Below are 24,223 nucleotides of genomic sequence, written 5' to 3' on the forward strand. Positions count from 1 at the left end.
TCCTTACAGACCTTAGCTTCTTGATGCCATTTCCATCTCAATAATTAAAATCTACTACTTTTGGACAAATCATATCTTTTTTTTATCATTAGGGATCACTCTTCCTGGATGTGTTTTATTTGGCAAGCAAACAGGAGGAGGGGCCCAGAATTTTCAGGCACCCAGCTCTCTTTACTGTGCACCAACTCAATTCTCTTTGCTGTCAAGGTTATGCTTGCTTGTTCTGGTGGTCTCTCTTTCTCTCTTCCCTTCCTCCCTCTAGCCCAGTGGCAAGTGCAGCTAAGAGCTAAGATGTTCTCTTAGCCATCCAAGCAGGAGTCAAGCCTGTTCATATGTTGGGGTCTCTCTCTCTCTCTCTCTCTCTCTCTCTCTCTCTCTTTCATACACACATACACACAAATCAAACTTCCTTGACTCATGGTGTCCAATCCGCACGCAACACCAGATTTTAACTGAACAGATATGAGACCAAATACTTCTCTGGACCAAGCTTTTGCAAAGGGTGATATAACTGAAGGCTTCTGGTCACTGTATGCACAGCTTAGCAATGAGCAAGTGGCCTTTCATCCAGCTTATTCACCCATCCTCTTTTTCTCACTCTGGGACATATTTCCTCTTATATAATTTTTTATTAAAGATCTTTACATAAGTAAAAGATAAGCTTGAAAATATATAAAGGAAAGTTAAGAAAAAGAAAAAATATTAAAGAAAAAGTGCAAGAAACAGCACAGAGAAAGAAAAGAAAAAGATAGTTAAGGAAGTGACTTCTTATCTTCTTTACAAACGAACTTCTTATCCCTCCTCCCTCTTTAAGTTTATATTACATAGTTCTCTTCTATCCCATATTCAACCCTTTTTAATCAGAAAATCCAGAAATCAATTTCATTTTCTTTCTGTTTTCAGCAAAAAGTCCATAAAATATTGCCAGTCTTTTATAAAAATACTTGTTGTTTTATCCCCAATCAAACAGGTCAGTTCTGCCATTTCTGCAAATTCCAACATCTTCACAATCCAATCCTCCATTGTGGGCATTTCAGTGTTTCTCCATCACTGTGCAACTCTGGGACAGATTTCCCAGCAAAATCAGGTTCTTTGTCGCATTGCCATAGCATCACTTGAACATTCCTTTTCTTGCAACAGTTCCTAAGATGACACAAAGCTGTCCTCTATTATTCAGATCATCAGAGGCAGCTTTCCAAAGTAGGAACTGCTGCAGCCTGCATTCTTCCCATGCTAGTCAAATAATGCTGACATCCAAGGTGACTTTGGAGGAAACAGTGGATCAGCAGTTTCCACACCAGTGTTGTCCCCTGGGAACAGGAGTGGAAGGTGAGGCATCTTAATGACTCCTTCACATGACCAGAACTCCCAACATAACAAGCAGCAAAAGATGGAGTAATTGCTAATGTCAGAAGAGGTTCTAAACATATTGGTTTGCAATAATATGCATAGCAGAATGCTCTGTGATTCTAATAATTCTGTCCCTAAAATCTCAACTAACATGCCAACATGTTTATAGTAAGGAATAGAATCAGAGGTTTGTAGAATTGGAAAGGTCTGTAAGGATCATGTAGTCCAGTGCTTCTCAACCTTGGCAGCTTTAAGATATGTGGACTTCTGGGAGTTGAAGTCCACACATCTTAAAGTTGCCAAGGTTGAGAAACACTGATCAATCCTCTGCCATATGGGGGTAGCAGTGTGCTGCTGCTTAAGTTTTGGTTGCGTGTTGTATCCATTGTGCTCTTCTATGGTATAATATGGGCATCAAATAATTGCTAAAAATCTGGGATTCTCCGTAGCTCCCTGTCAAACTCTGGTTTGCTTCTGAGTAATGCAATGAGTGAAATGGGCCTCAGCAGACCTCAAGTGAATTCTAGCACCATGAGGCAATTATAAAGGATGGATGGATGGATGGATGGATGGATGGATGGATGGATGGATAGAATTTTAAAAATATCATAGACACAGATTATCAGTAACAGTGGTAATTCAAACTTTTGACCATCTCACAACCAGGTTGTTTCCAGCATAAGGGTCCAAAGATCTCAGCTACACATATTGTTGCCTTCTGTAAAGAGCCAAGGCTCTTTTACTGTGAAGAGCCAAGGTTGTTTTATTCATTTTGCAAAGAGCCAAACTCTTTGAGGTAGACCAGGTCAGGAAACAGACCCATAAAAAATACTAGAACTCTACATTAATCATATAGGCTATAATAACAGAATCTTGAAAGCATTCTTCATTTCCTTCCTCTTATACCAGAAAGAAGCAAAGCGAGGCAATCTTGAGTTTCTTTCTCATACTTTCCTGTTTTCCCAGGTTAACTTCATGTTTTCCTAACAGTTACAACTTATTTTCTTCAAGGCCATCTGTGTACAACTCTACAGCTATGTGCACACTTAGGTCTTCCAGCAATCCTGCAAAGTAAGCTGGACAGAAGTTCCGGCTGCCCCAAGATAAATGAGTTTCTTAGGTTCATTATGGATTTGAACTCAGGACTAAATCAAGCATAGTCTGCACAATACATTCCCCAGGGTCTTCTCAGTCATAATTTGAATACAGTCAGTTTTTGATTTATTCAGGTAGAAGATGATTTGGATCCTACTTTCCTTTAGGACCAACATTCTTGTTGGCCATCCCAGTGGAGCTGGTATATTTACAGCTGATTGCTTTGCAGGGCTGGTGAGGGAGCAAAAATGGGGGTTCTTTCTGGGCTGATAGCTTTATGGATCTGACACTCAATGCTGCTAGATCTTGCTTCTTCCCCTTACCTCTGGTTTTGTCTTTCATTGCTGACTCTTTTCTCTTCCCATTCCACCCCTTTATCCATCTCTCACTTTAAGGGAAAGGATATGGAATGTATTTGTTTGTTTGTTTTGTGGTAGAATACAGCAAAGCAGGAAATCTATTACCTGTAGCATCTTCAGGCAAAAATATCAGGTAGAGATACCTGGTTAGAATCTTGAAAGCCATAGGAATAAAAGCAAACTCAACTAGGCAAAATGAGCTAGAGGTCAAACTGGGTGTAAATCAGATTTACAGACTCAACTGGTCTGATAAGTCCTCTGTGACACGGACTATTTCTTACTTGGCTCCTGAGAGAGAGAGAGAGACTTATGTTGCCTCTGACCTTCTTGGTGTCTTCCTCTGCTGAGCAAGAATGGTGACATAATCAATCCACTTGGACTTTTAGGAAATTTAGCTCTCCAGGATTTGCTCAACAAAGACAACTCTTTTATTATCTTGTCTTGAATTATGTGATTTCCTAAATTATTTATTTTTGAGACAGAGCTGATCCCTGTGAGATTAGTATTGTTTTTAACAGATTCAGGGGCCTTTGAAAAGGTCAGACTCCTCAGGCATCAGTGTATGGAGTCTACAGTTTGCCAACTTGATCTTCACTTCAGATTGGTGGCCTCGTGTCTTTGGGTTCAGTTATATATTGTAACAATTACGAATTGTAAGCAATATCAGAATGCCACCCAAACCAGCATTCTTATATCAGGTTCTTTCTCAATATACTTAGGATTATTGGGTTCCTTAAAAATATAGCAAATGAAAAGCTGCCTTAGATGCACGGGGTGATTGTGTTGAGGGTCCACATTGGTGGTTGTGGCTGGCAAGGGCTGGCTTGGGGATGGAGACGATCCCATCGGTTAGAGGGGAAAGTCCAACATGTTTAACAGCAACCACAGATTCTGTAGATCATGTAGGTCTCCCTTCGCCAGTATTAGCATGCTAGATTACCTGGAGCAACAGTTGGGTAGCAAAAGCTAGCAATGTATTTAGATTTGTGACAAGGAGATGGGATCAATTTCATATGTGATGAGTTCATAACGAGAAGTCCATGAAATAAGGTTGTGCTCCTCCACTTGGAAAACCAAATGAAGAGTGGCATAAATCAGCCAGGCACTATGACAGGAAAGGCCCCTTGGTATGTATATGTATGTGTGGGAAGCACATTATCTGGAGAAACGTAGCCTCAGGATATTGTGAGAGCCAGTTGCCAAATGCAAGACAATGTGCATTGTTAGGGATTTCAATTTTTATTCTGGATCTACACTTTCCCTTCTGATTCTTAGGTGCATATGTGACGGCTGCCACCTTGACAGACCCCAGAGATTGAAACGGGGACCTCCAGAGCTGAAAGCGTGAGTCTCTACAGCTAAAGAGCCAGGCTCTGAAATAGGCTGTAAAAGACTCCCATGCCACAGAAAGGAGAGTTTATATCGAGAGATGAACCCCTTCCCTCTAGTTAGGATTCCCCAAAGCTTTCCCTCTATCTAGCCCATCAGGAATATTCTTATTCTCTGTGTTCTTTAGGCCTCAAAATGCTTTCTTCGTGCTTCAGGGTTGAAAGAGCTGCAACAGGGTATGAATTTTCTGCCTGAGATAGAATAGCAACTACACACCCTATCTCCAAATCAAGGTGCATCATATTTAAATCTGGCCAATACCTGAAGCAAAAACAAACCAAAAAAAATCATAAGATATGGGAAGCCATGAGCATCCACAAGGGGAAGACCAGGGGGGCAGATGATGACCCGGGTGTGATGACATCATCATGCCAATGCTACAACCTAAAAATTTGCATCAGACCATTATGATGCAAAAACATGGCATTTGAGTGAGGACATTATTATGCTTGTGTCATCACTGTTATACCATTGTGGTTTGTTACAGACACTGCTGACAGTCCCTGGAAGATTTTTTTTTTTTTTGTGAATGCAATGAAGATAAATTATTTTATGCTTGGCTGCCTAATGGTAGGATTGGTCCTGAATGTTGGGGAAATGTGCAAACATTTATTTGCTTCTTCTCTTGCATTACGGTGGGAAATGACGTGGACAACCCCATGGCAGAAAGGTGTGTCTTAGGTCAAGAGAAGTGGCAAAATGGAAGCACACCAAGATGAATAGGGGACATTTGCAGAAATAACTTAAGGATATTTCAGAAGACATGATGCAATGAACAGCCATGATTTCTAGCCCATTTGTCCCAAAACCCCACCATGGGAAACAACATTTGAACTTCATCCATCCTTTCTTGATAATTTTGTGATGAGATGATATACCATTATTTAAATATTAATGTTGCAAACAGAAAACCAGTCCCTTGAGAGGGAAAAATACTTTCCAAACTTGTCCATTGAAGTCAGTCCAGCTTCAGATGGCTGCATTCTGGAGTTTTCCTAACAGGTTTTAGGAAAGTATATAGGTACAATGTCTCTTAATCTGAGAGCAAACTACTATTATCTAGTGCATGAATTTTCAAACTTTGGCAGGCTGAGGAACCTGTTAGGGTTTGTTTGTTTGTTTTCCTCCCCCAATTTCAATCAAGACCAAGAGTTCTGGTGGTAGAAAATTGGCTGCATTTTGATTGAACATTTTCCCCCCTTAGCCTTTCACTGAACCTCATCAGGTTCTCAAGGAACCCTAGGGAAATGAGATTTTAATAACAGATAAAAGAATATAGTGTTAATATTTTCTGATTTCAATATTTTCAATGGCTACATCATCATGAGACCTAGTTCTATCTCTCGGGTTTGAAATGAATTAACTTCTCCATTTACAGACGACCTAAGATAGGGGTTCCACTTTCTGATACTTTCTCTCTCCTTGCTGTTCTCCTTTTTTCTTTTCTTTTCTTTTTTTTCCCCCTAATCTCTCAATAACAATAACAGGGTAAATATTAAGGGTGCCATTTGGAGCAATCCATGTTACTTTATTTTAGCTGTCTAGCCACCATCTGAAAGACAATGCAATGATATCTAGGTTAGAAGACAATCTTTAGAACCCCCTCTTCTCTGTATCTAGACGGCTTACTCTGCTATGAATTGTTTTGGAGGAAGTCTCTGTATTTTACAATGCAGTTTTCTTTCCTTTACCCCAATTATATCTATTACTCTTTAGTAATTTAGTAATACTCTATTACACTCATGCTAAAGGGTTGTCCTCAGTATAAAAATTCTTAACAATGAATCATCGTTAAGAAGATATATCAGTCCCATTTATTTTTGCCATTTGTGTTCTTCCTTTTTCTGTTTCTTTGTTTCTGTGCATCATTCATTTTCACCCAATAAGAACTGTTGATCTGTCCAATTTCGGCCATGAAATATGTTGCATTTGGGCTCCCATACTTAACAAGCAATGGAAACGTCATTATAAGTTTTTAATTATCCTGGACACACCCCCTTCCAGTTGTAGATTTCTCTTGCTTGCGAGCACAAATATTTCCTTTATACATATGTCCTAGTGAAATGGGCGCTTTCCGTTCTCCAGCACTAGTGGTCATAGCAACAACATTTAATAAATCAGATAATACAGAAAAAAGAGCTACAGCCCCATCCTTTTTTACATGTTATGTTAATATCCAATCTGAGATGTTATTAAGTCTATCAGTATTGGTGTATTCAAAATTTTGCAGTTGTATATTAGTAGTTCGCTTTTTCATGTTTGCTTTTTCGAAGATGTGATAGGCATGTTTGTCACTAATACAGATTAGGCACATATAAGAGGACAATGACAAATAATAGGTAGTAATGTATTTTAATGCACAGTTGTTATTGCGGGCATGAACTAGGCACACGGTAGGTCAAACATGTCCGTAAGGCGCATACTACAACAGAAGGAGGGCTAGAGTGGCCCATGACCGTCCTGGATATTTTGATTTTAAAAAACATGATTTGGGGCTCTATTCCCAAAAGGTTTCTTTAGCCCTGCAGTGCAGATGCTTGGAGCTGTTGCTCTCCTCCCATCCATCTCACTGTCTGCTAGGAGCATGACAGGATGTTAGGAGAATGGGTGGAGGCTCTCCAAATGTCCTGCCTAGACCTCTGGAAGAACAGATTGAAGGCGTGTGTATAACTCTTATCCATAAGATCATGAGAACACAGCTGGATGAGATTTAGGCCCCCCTTAATTCACCATTTTGCTTCACAAAGTGACTAGGCAGATTTCTGTGGGGTGCTCACAATTTGGAGATAGAGACTGGTAGTGAGTCTTCCAGATTTTTAGGCCCCATAGACTTGTCCCCCATCAATTTATCCAATACCCCTTTAAAGCCATCCAAGTTATCAACCATCAAAACGTCTTGTAATGAATTCTATAGCTCATTGTGAGGAAGGGCTTTCTTTTGTCTGTACTGAAACTCTTTCCAAACAGCCTCATTAGATGACCCTGGTCCTCATGTTTGCAGAGATGGAAAAAATGCTCTCTCATGAATGATTTTATAACCCTCAAGCACGCCCTTCCTCTGTTGCCTTTTTGCTAAGCTAAGGAATCCCAAACATTTCAGCCTTTACTCGAAAGGAGCGTTTTTGAGCTTCCTGACCATTTGGGTTGCTTCCTTCCACATCGTTGTCTCATACTACACTGATTATACTAAGGCCCATCGTTAGATGGCAGCTGTGACCACATAGTGGAAGCCCCACCTCTTTTTATGCACATCACGTTAAAAGGGGTGGGGGTTCAATCATATGGTGATGGCTGATATCTTGACTTGACCTCCCCATCCCCCTCCTGCTTATCATCTACACAGCTGAGGAAATAATACAGGACTTCACTGAATTCTCTTGGAAACTTCATAGCTATAGGTTGTAAGATAAATTCATCATGACTATGATTTTAGGTTTTTCTACCCTGTTCAGTCCTAGGATAGGCAAGACCATGGAGACTTGGATGGGGGGTATATAGTTTCTTGATCTGTCAACCTAAATTCATCTATAAAAGGGAGTTATAAAATAGAAGAACCACATATAAATCTGATCAGTGAATATGCTTTATAGGAATACATGATCTTAGCTGTTACCAGAAAATAGATAGTTTTATTAACTCAAGGTTTTAATAATATAACCATTCACATTTATATAGCTTTTTTAATGTTCCAAGCCTGTTAACAATATTGTATGAGTCCACGTTCAACCTGATTGTTATTTCCAGATTTAGAAAGGGAAAGGAAGCCTGATACTGAGAGAGAAGTAAATCAGGGTAAAATTTCAATAAGGACTTTGTAGGCCAGAGCTGAGTCTCAGCCACCATACCTCAGTACCTTCCATGCAGAAGCCCAATTCACTAATAGTGTTTTTGGTTTGTTAGTTATATGACCGAAGTCTAATTTTAAATGGCTCTGTAATTTCTCTTCAATCAAAGGATTGTTTTGAGCCAGTGCAAAAAGGGTTGGGCTGAAGTGGCATGAGGAGTTAAAGTAAAGCTCAGGTGGCCCAAGATTTCAAAAAGGAATAGACCATGCACAGCAAAAATCCCCAAGCATTCACATCTTCTATCAGCTGCTTAAACCCCTCTTCCAAGATGCTTTGCCAGGTGCTACTCTGGCAGGTAGCCAAACATGAAACGTTTGCGCTTCAACTGATTTCATTCCCATTCACTTTTCATCCTCATTGTCATATACATTTTGTGCCTCACTCTCCAATACTGTGTATTTCTTCCTTTCATGGCTGCAAAAACATCCCCTCTCCTTTGCAACCCAAAAGGAACAATGAACTTCATCGATGTCATCTCTGTCAGAAAGGTTCATCAAGTTAGCTAGGGAAGAATCCCATTCAGAAATGAAAAGATGGCTCTTCCCACCAGCCCTGGCAGTCATTTAAACTAAAGTATTAAAGTATGACTTTATCTACTGTGTGTGTCTCTTCCCCTTCCCCTTTTTCTATTCTTTTCTTTTTCTTCTTTCTTATTTTATTACAGTGATGGATCATTTCCTTATGATTCTGTTCCTTGGCAACAAAACAGTAACCAACCACCAGGCTCGCTATCGGTGGTCACAACAGTATGGGGTGTGACTAATACATCCCAGAGCCAGGTGAGCATCATCCTGTGAATCTTCTCCTTGATTGTGTTTTTCAGGTCTGATAAGGTTGATGCACTTCCTGCCCCCAAAGGCTGAATAATGGTTGGTTAGGGTATAAACTTGACTCAACAGGTAATATTGCTCACCATGGAGCGTCCTGTTGCAAGGATGAAGCTGGATGGTTTTCTGGATTGGTTTTCTGGATTGCCATTGGCCAGTTTTCAGTAGACCATCTGGGACATACTGATTACTGAGACTTGTGCAGCTGAAAGGGGCATGAGATAGCGCTACGCTGGATTCGCATCCTGAAACAAAAGTGTGTACTCACAAGCACTACGTATCTAAAATTGTCAGGGCATTTCTCTCTTTGTAGAAAAACATTCATTGATGGCCACAATCTGTTTAGGAATATAAAATGTGTAAGCCACAGAAGATTGAATTTAGCCTATCCCTGTTCTGTGGATGGCCAGAGGATGAATGCAAATAGAGCAGGCACTACAACCATTGGATAATCAGAGGGTGTTGAGACAAGCAAAAGAGATTTGGATGCATGTCTTGTACAGATAATTGGTCTTCCCTACTTGGTGTTGCTTACTCTTAAAGCAGAAGCATCTCCTCCCTTCTGAGGTCCTTCACTAAGACTTGTCAGTGGTAGAACTTGTGACCTTGGGCATACCTTAATGTTCCCTTCTGCAGGACTGTGGGTGCTGTAGCAGACAGAAGGTGGTTCTCTGTGATCTTACATTTCTCTGGATTTCTCTTCCTTACTTCACAATTCTATTTGCTCCATTATAAAATTAAACCTCGATATTTTACCGTATCTATTGTATACATGTTAAGATTAAGCAAGCCACCAGGAGACATATTACTTGGGGGATGCTATATCCTAAAAAGGCTATGTTCTTGGATTTTACTGATCTGGCTAGGAGTTATGGTTTAGAAAAAGAAGAAAAGAACCACTCTGTGTGTTGGCTTTAGAGGTTGATGGTCCAGTGTTGTCCCTTTTGATGGTCTCTCTCTTAGTCCAACAAAGTTGAACAAGTTGTAAAGAGGTCAAGCAGTGATGTTATCTCAGTGCTTCTACCCCCGTTAGGTTTTCCTTTAGTGATTCACTCTGCTATTATTTTATTCTCTCAAATATGAAGGGACAAATTCTTAAAATGACAGCTGTTACTTGTGCAAAACAGATGTTCTCTGAGATGTCACTTTCCCTTTCGATCAGGTGCTGGGAAATCCCATGGCAAATGCCAACAGTGCTATGAACCCAGCAGGGAATCCCATGGCTTCTGGGATGACAGCCAGCAACCCTGGCATGAATTCACCTCAGTTTGCAGGGCAGCAGCAGCCTTTCTCAGCCAAGGCAAGCTCTAATCAGTCATACATTCAACAAGGCATGTATGGACGGCCCAACTACCCCGGGAGCGGAGGCTTTGCAGGAAGGTAAGGCTGGCTTGTCTGGAATAGAGCTTGCCCTGTCTATCTTGAGTTAGAGGAGGCTTAGAGAAAGGAGTCAGGCGCCATCAAAACATGGTGGGAATTGAATTGGATTCATTGGGAAATTATGTTCTGTATTCATCATCAAAAACAGAGACATGAACCTGGGAAAGATAAGTTTCAAAGATATCCAGGTTACATTCATGGGTCCTTCAAGAGAGCTGTTGTAAAGCCTTCTTAAAGGCCTGTGAATGGGAAACATCCAAAATAAAGTTCAGAAACATACAGTTATCATGTCTAGTAAACTATTTAGCTGCTATAGAAGGGAAGGGAAGGGAAGGGAAGGGAAGGGAAGGGAAGGGAAGGGAAGGGAAGGGAAGGGAAGGGAAGGGAAGGGAAGGGAAGGGAAGGGAAGGGAAGGGAAGGGAAGGGTTCAGATTTAAAGCAAAATACTTTCAGGAAAATGATTCGTACATGACTCGAGTCAATCAAGTAAGTTATAAAAATATAAGATAAAGTTTTAATTAATACTGAAAGCACGATGCAAATCACAGGCTTAACAGTGATTAACATTTTGCTGAGCATCTTTATGAAGGATATTGATAGATATAAGTGTTATGGCTTTGCTCAGGAGAACAAATGTTGAATGTTACCAAGACTAAACCCAAAGCCTGATAGCATTCATCTTGTTCTTGCCTTAGAGAAAATTGGGTTTAAATAATAGTTAGAAGCAAACTTCACAAGACAATATAGTCCCTTTATAAAGCTATATTTATTGTTTGCATAATTCAGGGCTGTCCAAGATGGGATTATTCTTTTGTCAGATATATGTTAACCAGCCAGAAATAATAGCCAAAGTGATTTCTAGATTAGAACCTCCTTCCTAAAATCTTGTTGAACTCCTGGATGATTTAGTAGAGTTATGATGTCAGTCCTCCACACTCTGACCTAATTCCAGCATATTGACACCAGGGAATAATGGTGACCTTTTCCCCTGTCATTGTAAGAGTAACTCTGGCAGCGTAGCACTTGGTGACATCTGCTGGAATCTTCCCATCTTTAAGGAACTAGATGACCAGCCAAAAAAAACAAGGGAGGAATTCCTTGCATATTTTTGGGGAAGGCTTCTCTTCATCCCCAAATTGGGAAATAACCTGAAAGGTCAAATGGGTTGGGACTAAGCAAGAACATAAAGAAATATGAAGCAAATAGATGGGAATTCTCAGGAGTCAGGTACTTTGCAAGACATATTAAAATGAGATGTGGGCAGTTACGACTGCAAAACCAGTAAGGAAAGCATAGAGCAGTTTCTTTGGGGAACACATCATTATGTACGAATGCATTTGTGACGATGTTACATTGATGACGTTCCCAGAACTCTGTAGTGGTCATGTCCAAGCCAAGTGCAGGGGATATGTGTTTAAAAAAAAAAAAAATCATGTTGCAATCCCTCCTCCCCACAAATTGTGTTACTCCCGGTCCTAAATGCAGACTCAAACACTGATGTCTGTAAATTTGATTTCTCTCCCTCAGCTATCCAGGAGGCCCTAATAACCCTGCGGGAATGGGGATCCCGCCGCACACCAGACCACCAGCTGATTTCACTCAACCAGCAGCAGCTGCAGCGGCGGCTGCTGTTGCAGCCGCCGCCGCCACTGCCACAGCTACGGCCACCGCAACAGTTGCAGCACTGCAGGAAACCCAAAACAAGGAAATGAATCAGTATGGACCGGTAAGAGTGCCAGTTAGTCCCCTTGTGGGGGACTTTCCATTCTCATGATGTTTGGTAGAAATAGAGATTATAGTGACATAATAATGATATTATAGTGATATAAAATCCAGCCCAGTTTGGGAAAACACATCATAAGGAAATGGTCATGACTGTCCCTGCCCCCCCCCCACCCCCCCGCCCAGACACACAAAGCTTAGCTTATTTCTCTTTTAAAAGAAGACGGGGAGGCATGCCTGTTGCATAAAGCCAGAGATTCTAGGTTTGATGTTCATGCTAGCAGAGTAATAAGGGTGAGTAAGACTAGGATGGGTTTTTTTTAGGAAAGCATGCAGATCTGCTGGTGACATCTTGCTGTTCATCCAAACAAGCAGGGAGATGTAATGTTAAAGGGGGTTGAGATGGTTCTGAACTGGAGCTTTTGAGATTTTCAGGAAGATTGCTATTCCCTTATGAGACAATATGAATTTCGTATTGAAAGTTTCTCAAGACAGTCACAACAGAAACTATCAAGACAGAGTAAAAGGTGAAGAATTGACTTAACTTCAAGTTACTTAACTTCTGGTGACTTCATGTCCATGTCCATGTGGTAGCAATACCAAAGTGGTTTGTCCTTGTCTTCTTCTCAGATTTTTTCTTCTTTTACTTCTCAATCTAGAGAAGTAAAAGGATTTCCCATTGGCGTCCCCTCCAAATATTAAGCAGGTTTTTGAGATCATTCAAAATCAGTTCGAGAGACAAAAAGGCGAACGTTCCCTCAAGTCAAACTTGACTCATGGTGACTTCATGGACAACATGTGTATTTTTGTTTGCAGTATGGAATATAATACAGAATACAATATAATAATTTATTTTTTTTATTTTGCAATATGGCTGATTTTTATTTTTCTTTGACATTTTAAAAAGTATTCAGGTCTGTCACTCCTGGTAAAGTCTGGAATACAAAAAATATTACACACATTTTTTATTATATTGCAATCCCATAAAAGTACAGCCCACATTTCCAATTAAAAACAGGTCCCATTCGTATTTTTAAACAGCTTTTCTTTATTTTTATTTGGAACATTACTAAGTAACCCCAGCTTTTTAATGAACATCTTAAATCTCTCTGAATACATTCAATTTTATTTTTCAGATTTATAGCTATTATCTCCATCTTTATTGATACTTAATGATTTTTCTAAATTTATAATAGGGTTAATTGTATCTGTGAATATTAATGCAAAATAATCTGCATTGAGACAAATTTATTTTGTTCCTTTCATATTAATTCAGTTACAATTATTTATCTAATTATAATTGCTAGTAATTCCAAACAAATTACACATTAGAGGGCAGATAATCTTTCTAACTAGAAACAGGTTTATCTGCCATGTTCCTGTGACTAATTAAACTTTGTAATTTTCCGGCATTATTATCAATTTGCTCATTATATAGAAAATCAGGGAGCTCAATAGTTACATGTAATGGTGTTCCATCATTACATCAACCCAGATGTAATAATTTCATAATCAGGAATCACTAGGGAAATTGGCCTCTATGATTTTTTATAATTAACATTGGATTCCAGGTTCACTTCTAGCTTCTAAGAGTCATAGAATGGTGCTTACCTGTCCCTGGAGTATATTTTAACACATTCTATATTGGAAGAGCTGTTTTTATTTATGAGGTCTCATTCATTTCTTCTTGAGGTGGTGACAGGGTTCTTACTAAAAGGTCAATTTTATAAATAAGTAGTTATTAGTTGATGTAGAGCATCACTTTTATTTATTTTTAGTTTGATTACTTCATTATCCCTTGCATATTTTCCAGAATTCTTTTTTTTTATTATTATTATTATTTATTTATTTAGATTTGATATTTTTGGCTAGTCTCGGTTGACCTCAGAAAAGACAGGGGATTTTGAAAAGAGATTACAGAGGAAGTAGAAGGTCTGTCCCAGATCAGAGAAAATTAAAGCCAAGGTGAAAAAGGACTGCATTTAGCCTAGGAAACATTTTTGTTTAACTGCTGTTGTTTGTAAGAGATGTTTCATTCCCCTTCAGCCAGATCTGTGGAAGGCTTGCAAACATTAAAATGATGGTTTAAAAAAAAACAAGAATTTAAAACAAAAATCTTTAAACAGTAGAATTTAAAAGAGTAACCCCACCACCACCTCAAAGTAGTGAGCAGAAATTAAGTACAAAGCGGCAGGAAAATTAAAAAAGAAAAGGCAGATCCTTTTCCTTTCCTTTCCTTTCCTTTCCTTTCCTTTCCTTTCCTTTCCTTTCCTTTCCTTTCCTTTCCTTTCCTTTCCTTTCCTTTCCTTTCCTTTCCTTTCCTTTCCTTTCCTTTCCTTCCTTCCCTCCCTCCCTCCCTCCCTCCCTCCTTCCTTCCTTCCTTCCTTCCTTCCTTCCTTCCTTCCTTCCTTCCTTCCTTCCTTCCTTCCTTCCTTCCTTTTTCTTTTTGAAAACCCAAATTAATTTATCTTTGCACCATGCCAAATGGCATCATATTACTGCAGGTGTGTCCTGAGCCGCCCCTCAAAGGGCACTCTGCCATCCTAAAGCAACCCAGTTTAAAATACCAGCAGAAAAGTAGTAAGCAGAAATAAAACACAGGGTAGCCAAAGAACAAATAGAAAGCAAATAGAAAAAGCAAATAGGACATTCTCCTTGTGCTGACCTCTTAATACTATCGCTACAGAGACGTCCCCACTCTATATTTGGCTCAAAAATCATGACTCTAGTTGAAATCAAATAAAAAATTTATGCTTTCACTCAGTATAAAACACACACACACACACACACAGACTAAAATCTTCCTGGATTTTATCCAGTTTTTGGTGACAGGTATGAATATCTCCATGCTGCTTCCCTAGCAGAAGCAGATTGAGCTCTTCCAGGTTTGGTTTTGTTTTTAAACTTCCCAGTCTGATCTGTTGCCCTTAGATTTCCTGATGGATCCCTGACCAAGGACTAACCAGGACCAACCTGGATCAGGCAAAGTTCACTATAGATAAGCTCTTTCTGTTCACGCAACCCCACTTTGCTGTCCCATCCCTCCAGAGATTGCTGAGTCCCTTGCCATAATTATCTTGCCATAATTATCTTGCATTTCTCCACTTTGTCCCATGGCCCTTGGAAATGAGCTCATGTGTCCTGTTCAGAAGTTGTAAGAGAACATAACTATTGTGCCATGGAATTTAAACTAATTTAACTGGGGGGTTTTAATGACTGCCATAAAATCAACTATGGCCTACTTTTCAGTTGTTTTTTCAAATTCCAATAGCAGTGATCATACTCCAAAATGCAAAGAAACAGCACAGATCTCTCACTGGAAAATGCGACAGAGCTCTGATTCCCATCTGTATGGCTCCCGCTCCCGTTTTAAGTTCATGTCGCATTTTTATTCTTTTTTCTTCTTCTTCTCCTTCTTCTGTTGAAGGTTTGTTCCTCTTTCCAGATGGGTCCAACACAGCCTTACAACAGCCAGTTCATGAACCAGCCTGGCCCTCGGGGTCCCGCTTCCATGCCAGCCAACCTGAACCCTGCGTCCATGGGGGCAGGCATGACGCCTTCCAATATGAGTGGGCCACCGATGGGCATGAGTCAGGCCAGGCCTCCAGGAATGAGTCCTTTCAACCATGGGCAGAGGATGCCCCAACAAGCTTACCCTGGCCCACGTCCTCAATCGTTGCCTATGCAAGGCATGAAGAGACCATATCCCGGGGAGGTGGGTATCAGCAGCTGAGTTTGGGACAGGTTTGCTTCTGTCTTCTGCAAACTATGGAGATTATAGGTTTTTTAAAAGCAATAATGGGTTAGAGAAACATCACAGCATTAGCCACTGTTTCAGTCTTTGAAATCTGATGAAGAGACGATTCCTATGAAAAGGACTCACGTTGAATTTGCTTGCTCTATACACAGACATATCCATGTAGTTTTCTTGCCAACAGTCTAGTATAGAAATGGTTTGCCATTGCAAGCTTTTTTTTTCCTTCTTCCAGTCTAGCCAAAGTTTCCCGGTGGCTTCCCATCTAAGTATCAATCAGGTTCAACAGTGTTTAGCTTTTCTCAAGATCACCTCTTAGATGGCGCCACTCCGCTTGGAGTAATGCTAGAGCAACCACCTTGTTATCAGGCAATAAGTCTGAAATGTTTAAAAGGGACAAGATGTAAAGGTTGAACAGAATTCTAATCTTGGATTATTTTTGTCTGTCTCAAAATGATGGGGGTCTTGTCTGTCATTAAGACCCATGGTAATTGTTCAGTTTCTCCCATGGACAAAGTGAAAGAGCATATCTTTGACTGAACTGCATCCTGTCTTTATAAACCCTTTTTCTTTTGAACCAAACAAATTGTCCTCACAAAAATCACTGGGGTTCACTTGCAGTGGCCAAACAAATATATCCATTTTTATTAAGTAAATAAAGCCAAAATAAAGCGTTACAGGGTTGGTTCTGCTTCAGTTTAGTTGCAGTTCACCAGAGGTATCATTATAATGTATGGTTTTTGTTTTTCTTTTGGTACTTTTCTATCAACCAGCCAAACTATGGAAACCAGCAGTATGGACCAAATAACCAGTTTCCATCCCAGCCTGGTCAGTATCCTGCTCCCAATCCTCCGAGACCCCTTACATCACCCAACTACCCGGGACAGAGAATGCCAAACCAGCAAAACTCGGGGCAATATCCTGCTCCAGCCGTTAACATGGGGCAATATTACAAGGTGAGGATGATCTTTTGTTGATCCCCATCTTTTACTCATTCATCAGAGCTTATCTTCCCTATTTGGAAAACTTTGAATATGCATGATATAGTAATTAAAAGCTGTTGCAATCTGCATAAGTAACTGTTGCTTATATATTATTTTGATATTGGCCAGACATTGTTATAGGTACAAAAGCTTGTAATCAAAGCCATGAAGGTCCACATAGTCCCTGCTGTACGAAAATACTTAAGAGTTCACAGCAGCCTTTCCCCATGAGGTCTTTCTCTAGATGTGTGCAAGTCCAGTCCCAGAATGCTCAGCAATGGCCATTGAAGATATAAGGCACTTCCACAGGGAGACTTCATTCCAGTTTAGAATCAGTCCTGGACTTGTCCAATCCCATGATATCAGCTTTGCCCACTCAACTGAGCTGTAAAGTATCTGAAATCCCAACAAGACCGGTCTTTTTGTTAAAAGCAGTGCAGCTCTGCATAGTTCATGGGTGCTTCTGTCCTCCTCTTGACTGAAACGCTTGCCTCCCCCTCCCCGCTGCTCCTTTAACCCCACCCCACAGCCATTCAACCACCATACCATCGTTCTTAGCAAGTGAAGGCTGATGGTAGTGAAGAGTTCCCGGCTGGCTCTGAACTGTTGGAATGTGGAGTGGAAACAGTGGCAGTGTGAAGATATCCACCCAGTAGATGCAAAAGTATCTAGAGCAGTAGAGTTAGAGAGCTGTGTTGAATTGTTTGTGGGGTCAGCTGGGTGAGGAGCAGGAAATCAAAGCAGTCAAGGAGCCCTAAGGAGTCAGCAATGCAACAAATTGTTTTCCATCGCTTATATTTTCCTGTTAGTGGCAGCTATTAAAAAATCGGGTTCTGTGTTTTTGTCACGTTCTGAGATGACCCAGAAACAACATCCAGCAGCGGCAAAGTTGTTCTGCTAAGAGAAGTAGGGAAGGGTGGGGGAAGGTTTTTCCTAAAGCTTGGGGAGGTGACTTCCTACTATAGGCAATTCAAGAGGCACCTCTGACTTCTTCTCTCTCTTGTACACTTAAGGATGCTTGCATGAGTCGAGAGAGGAAGAAGATGTGGAGTGATCATTATTGTAGGAACATTCCCAACACATCGGCACACATACACACAGAGATTCACACCAACCATCTCCACGTTCCAACCGTCTTGAAAGATCGTTCCCAAAACTTCTCTCTCTATCTTTCCTGGCAGTAACACTGCAGGGGGAGGAAAGGCTTCGAGCAGAAACAGGTTCTGTAGACTTCCCTTGGATGAGGAGCACCAGGGACAGCACCGTGGGGAAATGGGGCTGAGAAAGATACAACAAGGAGGGTGGGGCTGAGGAGGAGGAGTTGGGAGAGGGAGGAGAAATGGGGACAGTGAATAGGGAGTCATCCAGCCCATGATCTACAGTTCCCCATTCTCAGCCTAAAGCTTCCCCAATAGTTAGCCAAACAAAGACATTAAGTCCCAGGTTGCACCAAATGCTTAGTAGTCAAGCTTTAGTTCAGTGTCTCACAGGTGGTACCGGCCTGTCCTATGTTTTTGCCGCGTGTGTTAAATACTTTTATCATGTGGAATGTTACTTCACAGCCTAAATTCCCTGACCACTGTGATAATTCTCTGTTTCCTTCTCTCCTTTTCCAATCGCAATCACCATTTTACAGCCATCAAGGCCTGTTCCTGTAGCAAATTACCCTCATTCGCCTGTTCCAGGAAATCCTACAGCACCTATGACTCCAGGGAGCAATATTCCTCCATACCTGTCCCCTAATCAAGATGTCAAACCGCCATTCCCACCTGACATTAAGCCAAATATCAACACTTTGCCACCACCTCCAAGTAAGTACTGCATCCAAAAAGTGTGCTTCTGATGCTGCTTTCCCCTCTCTGCAAACTGTACAAAATATTTGTCTCACTGAAATGTTATGGCCAGCAGTGACTTCCTGCTGATAAAGTATCTTTCAGAAATTCGTAAGCCGATGAGGGCAATACAGCTGAGATCAGTGGGAAATTTCTGGGATAGAATGAGACAGAAAATACATTCTCAAGAGAATACATATAACAAGATATATTGGAAAAAGGGGACAGAAGTTTCCCGGTTCTAAATATCTTTATTTCTGTTGTTGTTAGTAAAACTGGGATCTTTTCAGTTTCAGTTCACACCTAGTCCCTATAAAAAGAAGTAAAAAACCACACTGGAAACTCTCAGAGTTATTTCCATGCACAATTTCTTCCTGATCTTGAAGACATGCCGTGTATTAAGTGGAATTCCTCCCATTCCTGCAATTCTTCTGCTGAAAAGGGTTATGTGACTTGCATAATCCCAAAGCCCACTTTTGAGAACGAGAGAGAAGGAAGGAATTCACACTGAGAAATGGGATTGCTCCATCTAACAGGAACGGTTGGGTGCAAAAGCTCAAAAGTCAGCAGCGATGAGCTGAGTAAGTCTGATCTCACCAAAAACAAAAGAGAATGTGGAAACAAGAATATCACTTTGGCTCTAAGGAAATCCAGGAGAAGCTGAATCATATAGTCCAGTATCAATGTATGCATTGTTATCACACTGCTCAGGGTAGCAGGAAAGTTCACTTTTAACTTTTCTCTCCCTCTTCAATCCCAGCCAACCATAACGATGAACTGCGTTTGACGTTCCCTGTGAGAGATGGGGTCGTGTTAGAGCCCTTCCGATTGGAACATAATTTGGCAGTCAGCAATCACGTCTTTCACCTGCGGCCTACTGTTCATCAGACACTAATGTGGAGGTAGGTTTGAAAAAGAGTGAAGAACAAGATGGCAAATAAAATGCTCTTCCTTTAGCCAGCAGTGGACTGGAAGCATGCTCACATTTGAAGATAGATGGGCAGGTTACCTTTGGAAAATCAGGCTATATTCACTCAAAAAGTTAGGAACAAACACATAAGCCCTAGTGAGGTCAGCAAGACAACATCTGAAAGAAATCCAAAGTTACTATCTTTTGAATTACAGGAAGAACAACCACCAAATAAAGCAGAGGTTTTAAGAAGAAACTTTTAATTTCTACTTTTTTTTTTTTTTTGCTATAGAAACTCTATCTTTCTGTTGTTTTAATTTGCCTTATTTCTGCCTTTGAAAGATGCAGATAGTTCTCTTACAGATTGCACTGAAAGGAGATGGGAGAAAGGAATCTCATCCTGCACTGGTGGCCCTCAATATCATCAAAGCAATATATATGTTATTTGATGTGGAAAATTAACGATCACCCATTTCACTGAGCAGAAGAACTAGAATTTAAATGCTAGGAATCTCAGTTTGAGGCTGTTGGATAAGTCCCATCCTTGACCTTAGGATACACTAATGAGATTTCTTATGGACCCAGTGGAGTTCTCCTACAGCAAACCCACACACTATGAAAAACGAGAATGCATCATTAAACAGCAGTAGGCATGCTTTCAAATGCTAGATCAGAGCTCATGCGCATATGTACGCAAATACAGAAGTACTTCTGAACCTCAGGTAACCAGGTTGCTTGAGACCTAAGACTGAGTTGTGGAAAACTGCCAGTTTATCGTTCACATTTGCAAATGGAGAGTGAGGAAATTACAGTATGGATCCACCCTGAGACATGGTAATTACTATCACCTGTAAATCATGGTTAGGCAGGTCTTCTGGACTCCTACAAGAAGCATGCTTGGGTTTCTGTTTAGGCCGCATTGCTGGAAGTTTTGCTAAAAAGTAGAGCGAGATGACAAACAGCAGCATTCTTCAGTAGATTGGAAGCAAAAATGCTGCTCAAGGAAAGCCAGAAGTGCAGGAAAAGTAAATTCAACAAGTTTATGAGAAAATAATTAAATTGACCCTAATCCAGATAGCTTCATTGGGAGTGTTAATGAAAGCTTGGTATTATATCCCAGTGAGTCAATTTCAGATGCTCCAGTGAACAGCTGTTTTAAGAAGGGATAAGCCATTAGGACAAACACTCAGGTTTTCTGAATTGGATGCAAAGCTAATGTCAAGGAATCCCAGGTTTTCAAGGGGCAGTTAGCCGTTTGGAGAATGCAGATAATAAACTACGAAGGACGGCTCTTGTATCAGACTCCTGCAGTTCCAGAAATGCAGCCCTTCGCATGGCCAAGGAGTCTTCTGCACAAAGTTAGCAATAGATGCATCTGAACTGCAGGCTAGCCTGTAAAATCCGATGCCATCATAAGTTTGTCTGTCAAGGAACATAAAGCTCTGTGTCACGTCAGGTTATTTGTTTCATAAAATGCATTAGCCATTTTTCTGGAAGGAGACGCTCAAGGCATTTGATGAAGTGCTCAGAAGAAAGCACTTCGGCCACAGACTCCAGCAGCCCAAATGGCTAGTGTTAAACCAGGAGGCAGGGCTGGGCTTGCAAAGCTTTCTGATGTGATCCAGATTGCTCTGCAAGCCTCTGTGAAAAGGCTGTTCTGAATACTGTAATATTTAAATCCAAACTAGCCAGTTAGCACAATGATATTCCCCTCAATTCCATTTCTCTAAAAATACTCTTCAGTCCCTTCTGCTAATGGAGGCATTCCCCAAATCTACATATATAGCTAACAAAGCATTCACTGTCTAATCCATCAATAAAACAGAAATAAACAGCAGCTACAGAAATAAATCATTCCCAAAATGTACTGCAATTTAAGCCAATTAAATTAAAGCTGCAGCATTAAAAGAAAGCCACCGAAAAGTCGGATGCCTTAATCTCCACCAGCAGATGAACGTCAGAAGCCTATCTCCCCAAACACCTGCATATTCCATGCTGAAGAAATTCAGCAATGCTTAAGCGAGTCCAGTACCAAGAGAAAGGCTGATTTCTCTCTTCAGAGAAGCACACACTGCTGATCTCCCTATGAAAAGCCAAGTAATCACATTTAGCCTTCCTCTTGGAGGTCAGTGAGGGTCTTACTCCCAGCTGAGTAAATGTGTTAAGGTAACAAGCAAAGCAGGAGACGTGTCTTCCAGCAGTCACAAGCAGGTCTTATTCATGCAGTATTTGGCAGTCACATCAGGCTGTTCATGATTCATGCTTTTCTAGTTACAGGGAAGTTGATTAACATGAATGAGCCTGCTGGTGGCTTGTCAACCACTCCCACCCACTTCCACACCCAAGTATGGCTGCATCCTGTAGTGATCTCAAAAAAAGTTACGAGTTTGCATAATCCGATTCTGGATTCCTTAATCCAGTGCTCAGAGCAGTGGAGAGGAAATAGATGCATTGCTTTTTTGACCCCCAAAGTATTGAATTGTACATGCACTGTTTGCAATAATAGAACCAGTGATCAATTATTACCCTGGAGGCATTATCCTAAATGAACTAAAGAAATGCCTAGCAGGGCACAAAATAACTCCAATTTGTAAATGTTTCCAGCTCAAAAGGCTGGAAATATTGTGAAGCTCAGAACATGTCTGATACAGCGGAACAGTGACAGAACACTTCCAGAAGATTAGAAGAACCCATTTTGAAGTCAAGTGCTTTTGAACTTGAAATGTTTTGTGTGTCTCTAGGAAAAACTACAAATGGATGGGACCTTCTACAAATCATGACACATTTTCAAAAATAGCCCAGAGGAGGCTTATTTTCCTAATCTTGTTCAGATCAGACCTATGTATATAACTTGAATGGACCAGAGGGTGACACTTGGATATGTAGATTGTTCTTCCCCTGAGGCATAGTATGCCAGTCACATAGATGCCCTGAACTTCCTTTTCTGTAGCTCCCGAGCCTCTGAGACCAAGCTGCCGAAATTCAGCAGCTGAAGCATGGTGCAATTTCTCACCAATCTGGAGCCAGAACAAAAAAGACAATACATCAAGCATTTGGGAAAACTAAACAGCTTCTTCCAATGAAGCCTCCAGAAAACAGCTCCATCTACTGGTGTCCCTATCCTACAGTCCCAGGCTGCCAAAAACAATAAAAGAAAAAGAGGAAAAGTGTGCTTCCCACCCCAGTAGCATCTAAAGATCATCTAAATGAGTCCTTTCTGGATTGGCAAGTGCCTCCCTCTTTCAGCCCCATGGGTTTTGCTGGCCTGAGTCAGTTGATGTGACTTTGCTCTGTGTCCTGAAATAACATGCTTCCAAGACTACCTGAAAAAAGAAGAGATGGTGTCCCATTCCATCCTAACCCATTTTGCAGCACTACCATGTTGAAAACTAAAAGGTAGGTTAGATTTTACCAACATCCACCCGCAGAAGAAGGGTCACTATGCATTTTAGCCCCCTATCTTTTGACAACACTTTGGAGATCAGTGCTTCAGTGCTCAATCCTTGTCCCATCTTCTTAGAAACTAAGTTCCCCTCTAACAAAACTCAGAGGAGGAAGAAGAGTTGGTCACCAGTACCACTGAGGTTGAAATGTAAGCCCTTCTCTAGATCTGAATTCTCATGGAAGGACTGCCACACTTTGGTTTAAGAACTGCGTCCAGATTTCCACCAGTAAACCAGGCAATGCTGGAGAACATTTGCCATTGGTATCCCCAGTTCCAGGCTGTAACCCCAAGAATGTGCTAGAGATGAACATAAAAAGCAAGCAGAGCTCCAATCACACCATTGTGTCTGCCATCTTGACTTTTTTTAACCATACAACTGAGGAAGCACCAAAAAGTAGCCCTAATGTAGCACTAGTTTCTAGTGGCTTCAGTCCTAAATGTTAAAGCGGAATTATAAAATTATGTTTTGTTGAAAAAGCCATAATAGCCTGGTTAGAGCACTGTCATTGTGGGTAAGTTTACTTATCACATTAAGCCAATACCAAATCACTCTTGTCAATCCCAGCCAATGTGTTATTTCCAGGAGTCAGTGTCCTCAATTTTAGATTTTCATAGCTGATTTCCTCTTCATTATCTTTCCGTCACCACAGTCAAGTGAGCTGGTGTATATTTATTAATAAATACTCACCACTGGCATTATTCAGTCTTGTTTTGAGTTTTATAGAGCTGCACAGAAGCACATGGCTGTTACTGCTCGAAGCTCAAAAGAAAACAGGCTAGAACACTAAAGTGATGAGCTTATATTTAAATTAATTTTCAGTACTTCCGTAACAGCGTCGCCCTAAGAATTTTCTTTCAGAATGTGCCATTTATGACAGCAGGCTTGTAAGACATTGTGAAAATAATGCAAAGTCTTTCTTGTTGCTTTTAGGCTTTCCTTGAAGCAGAAAATGCAGACGGTGTTGAAATTACAGTTTAATTTTCTAATGCATGGCTAGACTTTATTCTGACTCTCAGTTATGCCTGCCCAATAAGATCTCAAAGAAGAGGCTTCTTCAGGTCTCCTTACTTAGAGATTGCCATCTGTAGGGCCAATGGAGGTAGACCTTTGTAGCTGCTGCCCCCCCACTCCTTCTTAGGAATCACATTCCCCCTGAGATCTGGACAGCCCTGAATCTGCTGGGCTTTGTCAATAGGCCTTGGGGCAATGGGAACGCTGTGAGCTCCTCCCTCCCGCAATCCGAAATTTAATGAATGGAGAGTTTATCTCTAGCACTGCACTTTGCACTCTATTTATCCATGTTTTAAACTTAGGGAGATCAACTGCTCAAA

The 24,223-nt window shown here is 40.8% G+C and overlaps 1 protein-coding gene across 11 annotated transcripts in view; it reads left to right on the plus strand.

Moving 5' to 3' along the window:
- The window catches only part of ZMIZ1 (zinc finger MIZ-type containing 1), a 405,624-nt gene that overhangs the window by 352,667 nt on the left and 28,734 nt on the right, over positions 1-24,223 (plus strand). For 8 of the 11 annotated variants that reach the window (XM_088129052.1, XM_088129104.1, XM_088129038.1 and 5 more), the window contains 8 exons: positions 4,080-4,148; positions 8,703-8,817; positions 10,028-10,245; positions 11,773-11,971; positions 15,395-15,682; positions 16,495-16,677; positions 18,341-18,515; positions 19,297-19,438. In XM_088129052.1, the coding sequence (XP_087985178.1) occupies positions 4,080-4,148; positions 8,703-8,817; positions 10,028-10,245; positions 11,773-11,971; positions 15,395-15,682; positions 16,495-16,677; positions 18,341-18,515; positions 19,297-19,438 (1,389 nt within the window). The remainder of the gene's footprint in view (positions 1-4,079; positions 4,149-8,702; positions 8,818-10,027; positions 10,246-11,772; positions 11,972-15,394; positions 15,683-16,494; positions 16,678-18,340; positions 18,516-19,296; positions 19,439-24,223) is intronic. The other 3 variants (XM_088129077.1, XM_088129087.1, XM_088129097.1) reach the window with 3 other exon arrangements.

The sequence above is a fragment of the Python bivittatus genome, unplaced genomic scaffold (assembly GCF_059951505.1).
Source record: "Python bivittatus isolate LINGU-HERP-01145 unplaced genomic scaffold, Pbiv_v1 ctg000050_np1212, whole genome shotgun sequence".
Classification (NCBI taxonomy): Eukaryota; Metazoa; Chordata; class Lepidosauria; order Squamata; family Pythonidae; genus Python; species Python bivittatus.